Source organism: Echiichthys vipera, assembly GCF_963691815.1.
Source record: "Echiichthys vipera genome assembly, chromosome: 23".
Classification (NCBI taxonomy): Eukaryota; Metazoa; Chordata; class Actinopteri; order Perciformes; family Trachinidae; genus Echiichthys; species Echiichthys vipera.
The window spans coordinates 11,538,508-11,546,949 of record NC_139848.1 but is presented as its reverse complement, the minus strand read 5'-3'; the positions used below and the strand labels follow the sequence as shown (position 1 = coordinate 11,546,949).

The window sequence follows — 8,442 nt, the reverse complement described above, 5'->3', positions numbered from 1 at the left end:
TTATCTCCAGTTACAAAAGCAGCTTCATGCCCCCATCAGACATTCCCTCACATGCAGACAGAGTGTGAATGAAGGAAGATCTGTTTTTAGTATCAGTCCATATATCATAATGCATGGTTTCCAAGACAATTTTACTTTCTTGAGAAAAATGTTGAATAACTGACACTGTTAACACCCCATAACATTGCCAAGTTGATAAATGCTTTTAAACTTTTAAAACATATGCATATGAATGAATGAATGCCTAATTAAAGGGGTGTTTATAACATTTTGTACTGCGCTTGGATAAAACTGTGAGACTCATAACAGACTAGCAACAGATTAAAGGAAGGATGGTCAAAATTAAAGCAGGAGAGGCAGATATATCCTGACTTTTGGTCCCTAGTCTTTGGGTCAAACTTCAGAAAGCACCTGCCATTAGTCTGCCTCCTGAATGTCTACATCTGTCAAACACCACATTCAATTGATAACGTATGCTTTCTGTTTAGAAAATTAAGTCCCAAGCACAACCTGAGACCCTGATGACATCATCGGGGTTATTTTGAATGAATGAATGAATTTTATTTTTGGTTCTACATCAGATTTTAAATAAAATGACATAATATTTGGACAACTTCAACCAAAAAAAGGATTAAAGGGGCTGAAGCAACTTGCTTGTATTAGCCCACCCTAACATCACAGTTCTGACTGTTTAAACACAACGTATTTACTTATGATTAAACATATATTTGATTAAAAGTGTATTTACTTATACTTAAATAAATGAAATCATTCACTTACTTTATATACATTTAAAGATATTATACATGTAAACACACACACACACACACACACACACACACACACACACACACACACACACACACACACACACACACACACACACACACACACACACACACACACTCACAAAGCAAAAATCAAAATCTGCAAAATCAAAATTCATATTTGCTTTGATAAGGTTCACTTTTTTCTCATTTCCATGTATTTAATAATCAAAATGAATAACATTTCCCTTTTTTTATTTATTTATTTATTTCTCTCTTTTCCAATTATAACATTTCTATATATGCATTAATTATTTCAAATTTCAAGGTCTTTTTAAATATCGGTCGTGTTGTAATGACTTTCACTTTATCATTAAGGTCATTCCACGTTTTGACACCAATAACGGACGCGGACGCGCATCTTTGTCTCATGTTAGTTCTTGCTTTTCTTGTTTCAAATCAAAGCAGTCCTCTTAAATTATAGCAATTATTTCTTAATTTAAATAAAGATTGAATACCTGTAGGAAGATCTTTTTTTACAGCTCTGAATAAGATTTCAAGTATTTTTAGCTTTTCTCAGACTTTAAAGCCACAGTGAAAAGGAAGTGAGAGCGTCTTTAGCTCCAGTAATTGGATAAATCCAGTGAAACAGAATATGCTGGCAGTGCTTAGTTATAAGAGAGATTTGAATCAAACTTTTAAAAGTCGATCGGATCAATCAAAAGCAGGAAATAAAGGTTTTCGCTAACTGACATCCCTGCTATGATATTTCTGCTAGCAAGTACAGCCTTCGAACAAATAATCAGGTGCGTTTTTTTACGATGGAGGTTTCCCCACATTACATTTGATTTGATACATTAATGTATACGCCCCCTGGTTCAGAGTCATCAATAGTATTAGTGTTCTACAGGAAGAGATTTGATATAAACTCTTTTTGGCTTGTAACAAGACATACAACATTTACATTTACATTTTACAACTGTTGTCACAAGGTCATTGTGACAGGTAAACTGAACTCCCTGTGTCAAATTGATGCAGCGCCCCTTTAAATTGATAAAAACACAATTCGCATATACGTATTACATCCTTCCTTTTACTTATTTTAGCAGTTATATACAAAAAGATGTACAATTCTATCAGCTTTTTTAAATTTGACCAAAACCCAGTGACCTTTACATGTTCCCTAAAATATGTAGCAGCACTATGACCTAAGCTGCTTGAAGCATCACTCTCAACTTTGCCTCAGGCCGTAAGCTGCTGGTTATTAGCAATTTCACCAAGACCCCCACTGTGCCGTGGGTCTCATAATTACAGCGCCATGTCCCTGTGCTAATATAACCAGAGTTAAATCTGAGGTAATGAGAGTAAGGAGGAGTGATGAACGTACGCCGGGGGATGAAAGAGCTCCTTTTTGTTTCTGGGTCCTCTCGGCTTATGACGGCATAGTGGCAGGGAGATATTGGAAGCAGTGGAGCGCTGGGTAGCCTTGATGTGTTTGGTGAGGGTGGCTTTAGCTTTAATTAGCATGACACTGGAAAAAAAAATGAACAAAAGAATGCTTATGTGACCCGAGCTGACCAATCTTTAGAGAAGCTGCAGCAAATAACAAATGAAGTGAAAGAAGTTATTTCGGTTTCTTAACAGTTAAGATCACAATTGTTCACAACTGTTACATATTTTAGTTTCTTTACAACTAACAACCATTAAATGTGCATTAACACTGCTCTCTGGTGGTGTGGCTGCAGTAATGGTGGCTGGCGATTGGTGTGATGGCTGGAGGGACAAGACTCCATGCTTTGCTGCTGTAATAACAACCCTCCCATTGGAGATACATAGGTCAGTGGTTTCTATGGTTCCCATGTCTTTTTTGCAATACCTCATGTTTTATGTGATTCTTTTTTAGAAGCCTGAGGATGTAAAAAATATACAATCCACATAATAATACCACTCACACATTTTCTCTTTGCATATTTCTTTTATTAAATCATTGGAAACAATGTCAATTATTACAGAATAATCTTTGCGTGGCAGCATGGTGGTAGAATGTGCAGACATTTCTGCCTCCCTCAAGATGAAATTAACTTGTTCTCCCTTTAATTTTATTTTTTTGCTCAATCATAAGGTCAAACTTTTAATTTATCCTTTACTTGGGTTTGTGAAAAGATGGCACTTCCATCAGCCCCAGCTGGTAGCCTACAATGTGTTCGGTGCTATCTGGCTTACGTTAGCATGCTAACAGACTGAGCTCAGATGTGTGTGCGTGTGTGCGTGTGTGCGTGTGTGCGTGTGTGCGTGTGTGCGTGTGTGCGCGTGTGCGCGTGTGTGTGTGTGTGCGTGTGTGCGTGTGTGCGTGTGTGTGTGTGTGTGTGTGTGTGTGTGTGTGTGTGTGTGTGTGTGTGTGTGTGTGTGTGTGTGTGTGTGTGTGTGTGTGTGTGTGTGTGTGTGTGTGTGTGTGTGTGTGTGTGTGTGTGTGTGTGTGTTCGTGTTAATCATTATACCTGCTAAACATTAGCGTTATGTGACAAAGCATTTAGCTGAGAGCACACCTGTGCCTTGGTGCAGCCTCACAGAGCTGCTAACATTGCTGTAAAAACAAAGATGAGAGAATAATCTGAAAATATAAACATAACTCGTTAAACAGCCTGATTTTCCTTATTAATGCCCTGATAATCACCTCTCGACTCTTAACATTAATCTTTTTACCCCTCGCGGGGCTAGGTCAGCTGCTCTAAGAGAAACACACTATGAAATTGACGAGTACTGCACAGTTTATATCATTTTATTTTTGTTTAAGAACCTCAGATTAAACCAAAGACACACCAGAGACAATTAATAATAATGGTTGATAATGATGCTTTAAGGATTTCTAATTATTCACAATATTTGCTTTAACATTTTAACATTAAATAACTTGACAATCGTGAGCAGTCATATCTTTAGAAATGAATTTGGTATAAACTGGAAGTAGTTTGATTTATAACATTTGCGGTTCTAAAATCCCTATATGTAATGCGTGACATTAGACAATACAATACCACCATTATATGAGAGCACATGCTGCAGAGCCCAGGACACCTGACACTTATTTACGGATGTAAGGCACCACAAAGCGCTGGCATCTGCTCTCTGCCAGCTGGTTCAAGTATCCAACCTCTGGGCCAGGAGGTTTTGCGTAACATAGCCTGGGGTTCCTTTTGACAATAATTCTTAGGTGCAGATGGATGGCTGATATGAGGGGAAACCTCCGGTCGGGCCTCCTGCTCTGCACAGCCATCTCTTGAGTAAGATGCGACCTAGTGACCCTTGGAGGTCAGATCAGTCTAGACCAAGAAAGCGAGAAAGGCCGTCATGTGATCCGTCTTTCGGCTTAAGAAATATTAACTGATGCAACTTTCAGGTTTAAAAAAGTCATCTATTTGTCTTTTTGTAGTTATTTATCAAAATAATATTCTGTGGCATTTACAGAAAAGTGCTGCTCCCAAAACAGCATGCTTAGAATGTATCTAGTAGTCTATGAAAACAGCTTTAACTATATTACCTCACAAAAAAATACATGTTTATAACCACTGAATGAGAAAAAAAACATTTTTAATTTGTAATGCTAATAGTGATGTTTCCAGCCTTTGAGCTTTTATCATTTCTGATGATTTCTTATAACAGAATAACATTGTAATCATATAGCACAAGCTCTAGCAGCAAACTCACAAAAACTGTACTTGCTATCGGTGCGAAATGCTCTAGTTTTAAAGGAAAAGTATGCTAGAAGAATGCTTTAAAAAACTATTTCCATCTAATGTTTATGTCCAATTGGCCTTTGACTCAAGAATGATAAAATAGAGATTCTAATATGTCTCCAGTCCATGTGAGACAGGCAGGAAAGGCCAGCTTGTTGAAGGTGACCGTAGAGTTTAAACGGTGTTTTGTGCCAAATCGAATTTCCTGCCCCAAAAGAAAAACAAGCCTATCTTTTACACACGGCCATTGACAGAAATGTCCCAAAAAGAAGCCATATTTCGAGATGAATCTGCCCACTTAAAACAATAGAATATGTAAACTGACGCATGAATTCTGATATTTCAGCCATTGTTTCATGGAGTTCAAGATTCAAGAAGCACAGAAGTTCGTAAAAAGCACAGAAGTTCATAGTGAAGTGAATGCTGTCCCTTGCTTTCACTGATGAAATAGTTTCTGGTGACCATTAACTATCAATGATAAATTCCACAATCGACTCATGTAAGTCCGATGTCACACGTAGGCATTTCTCCCGAACTGCCTCGAAGGCTCCCCTGGTTCCTTGTGGAGGCTGTTGACCGTCTTTCTGTGCTTGTTGCGTGCTGTCACAAATGATGCTGCTCCAGTGTACGAGTACTCAGCCCTACAAAAAGAAAAAAACAAAGAAGGGAAAGAAATTAAGCCCTAGAAAACCAAAACATAATGTAGTGCAGTGAAGCCCCCTTTGGCATATGACACATTAAGAATTGAGAGACACAATTTTAAGGGAGGGCTGCCATGCTAAAATGTTTTATCCTTATTCATTTGATTTATTTCTTCCCTCCTTTTCCCTTGGAAGCATTCTTGCTGTATCCACAATCTAACAATAATAGAGGTCTACAGCAATGCTAGAAGCTCTGTAAGGTAAATGCTAACGGCAGCATGCTAACAGGCTCATTAGACTGTGACTGTGGCTGGTTAGTTACTATTACCTCAAACTTGGATTGAGTTCAGATAGAATATTTGGCCCAAACCGCACTCAAATGCTCACAATGCAGATGCTATAATGTTTAGCATGTGTACTATCTTAGTTTACTGGGTTAGCATGTTAACACTTGCTATAAGTAGCTAAGCTGAGGCTGAATGTCACTAGTTTTGCAGGTATTTGGTCCTATTGGACAAATCAAAACATATATTCCCTCCTTTTTATTTAGCTTTCTTCATCCACTATGAAGATATGCTAAGCTAAGCAGCACTGACTGTTAACAAATGACCAAGGATGTCACCAAAAGAGAAAGTTAGCATTCTTGCAACATTTCCCTCTATGGTGCCTTCAGTCAAGGTGACTTTCACTTGGAAATGGTCCTTATTACTCGATTGTAACAAAGGACACATTCAGCCATCAATGGCCACATTACATATCAAAATAACAATCATGCCCTGTAAGTTCAGCAATTATGAGACAAGATGTTGAGAGAGATTACTGGATGTTTTCAACTGCAACCGTCTCTCCGTCGCAGTTAGAGTAATTATTTAAATTGCCTGATTGAGTTAGCAACTCAGTGCAGTTTAGAGTTCATCCAAATCAGATTTCCCTGTTGCTGATGAAAGATGTGGGATCACATTGTAAGCATCCAGCATGTTAGAAGAAATCATGCAACTTGCCTGATACTGAAGCCTTCAGACAGGGAGAGACAGAAGACAAGTCCTCCTAGGATGCACAGCACAGATCCTGCCCAGCCGATGAAGAGAGCTGCTCCTAGCTCAAACCTGAAGTGTTGAAGGTGGAAAGAAAGAAAGACATTTATGACTGGACTTCCTTAAATCTGAGTGCTGTTTTGATCTGCTTCTTTTAGAAATGAATGCTTACTTTTGGGCAACAAAGAGGGGGTCAAAGAAGTCCGTTGTGATCCTGTGAGCATATATGGAGCATGCAGTCATGCAACAGAGGCCTGTGGGGAAAATCAAGAGGATTTCTACTTCAAATTATGTCTTAAATCAAAGCAGAGGGGCTGATAATGTAATTCAGTTCAACATTAATTGAGTCCAAAGTTGAGCAGACTCCTAAAATGCAGCTCAAACGCAACATTCTCCATAAATCTAGACACATTGAAAGGTTGGCAGCATGGACCATACCGCTGAGAATGAAGTGGAAGCCGGAGATGACGGTCAGACGAGCCTTGGTGGTCTCAGAGCCTCCTATTTTTGTGCACTTCATTCCTATCAGGGCGAAGATGGCACCAAAGAAACCCAGACATACGGCGGCAATCATCAGACCCCGACACACCTGGATATAGGCTTGTGATAGACAGGAGAAAGGAGGAGTGTGCTTTAAACTAGTGGTTTCCAATCTTTTTGGCTTGGCGTTGTATGCTAAATTGGCTCTACAGTCATTGTCTGGTTAGCTTAGACTAGCATAAAGAAAATAAACTTGGGGAAACAGCAAGCCTGACTCTGTTCAAAGGTAGCAAGCACCAATAGTTCACTGACACAATATCTTGTTTAATCGTTTAATCCATACCAAAACCAAAGTGAAATCCCAACAGTGTCCTAGCTGTAGCTTCATATTTAGCATACAGTCCCAATAGTGGTACTGATCTTCTCAATGTGGCCAAACTAGCTATATCAGGTTTAAAGGGGACATATTATGCTTACTTTCAGGTTCACGCTTGTATTTTGGATGACTATTAAAACATGTTTACATGCTTAAATGTCCAAAACCACATTATTTTCTCATACAGTCTGATTAAATATGCCTGTATTCACCTTTTTTCTAAAAGGCTCTGTTTTAGCGCCTGTCTCTTTAAGACCCCCTCCCGAAAAGCCCAGTCTGCTCTGATTGGTCAGCGTGTCTTTCGCATCTGCGGTCTTGGCGTCTCTGCACCGTCATTGCAGCCGGGGAATGACTGTTCTGCACAGTAGCGGCACTTTCTACCTATATACAACATAGTTAGTCCTGATGGCTTGTTTAAAGGGACAGTCTGATACTTTCACAGCATTTATATAACACATTGTCCTGCTTTAAAATAAAAAACAAATCTCACTTTTTACAATTTGGCCTCATATATAAGTTGTTTTACTTGTTTTAGGCAAGCGGAGGTGAAATAATCTAGTATTTCACAAGAAAACAAGGTTTGAAATGAGCAAAAACCTTTAGAATTATCTGGTGACACCTCATATTTATCTTGTGACCTTTTGGGAACTGCTGCTTTAAACCAAAGTATTGTAGGAAAAGCACAGGAAATTAAAGGAGTTTTAATTTGTGCAGTAGAGCCTACAGTAGCACCTATATGAAATACATTTTCAGCTACAGCTAAGAAGTGGGGATCTGCACAAATCTTTAAAATTGCCTCAAGAAATGAGGAGCATCTAGTAGCAGTACTTTCCCTTACTTTTACTGGCAGGTAGTGACAAGTGACCTTTGTTTGACAGTGTGACTTTCTCAGATTGCTTCATTTGGACACATTAGGAGGCTGAGTCCTGCTTTACACCTTCACTGAAACATGCCTCTAGTGGACTTAAACTTTAAATGTTGTGGTTGTTAGTGGCCTGAAGCCAGAGTCAGAAAAGGAAATATCTAGTTACAAATGCATTTGTTTACAATGGTGGTCATTCATCCAAAAACAAGCAGGGTCTTGGTCATCAGTGCTTTGGCCAGATGGATAGTCGCAGATGCGCAGTTCCTCAGAAACACACAAAAAGACCTCAGAAAGCAACAACAGCCGCGGTCATCTCAAAACTCACCATCCAGAGCCAGCATTGAAGGAAAGTCCTTGCAGTTGGACACGCCGGTGGAATCAGTCACGCAAGTTTTCCATAGGTTTGACCAGAAGGTAGCTGTGGTGATGACCGTTCCGTCCACAGAGGACACCTTCCAGTAGTCTGTCGGCAGGGTGGACGACACCAGGATCCACCCCGACATGGTCAGGACAAAGGCAACGATCTCTGTTGCCATGTTGCCCAT

The 8,442-nt window shown here is 39.4% G+C and overlaps 1 protein-coding gene across 1 annotated transcript; it reads right to left on the bottom strand.

Annotated features, from left to right (window-relative positions):
* Positions 1-5,012: 5,012 nt before the first annotated feature.
* cldn10a (claudin 10a) lies at positions 5,013-8,442 on the bottom strand (the record flags this gene model as incomplete). The annotated part of the gene is made up of 5 exons (XM_083938148.1): positions 5,013-5,142; positions 6,144-6,248; positions 6,349-6,430; positions 6,615-6,776; positions 8,223-8,442. 5 exons carry the CDS (start codon positions 8,440-8,442, stop codon positions 5,013-5,015), a joined length of 699 nt encoding a protein of 232 aa, XP_083794274.1.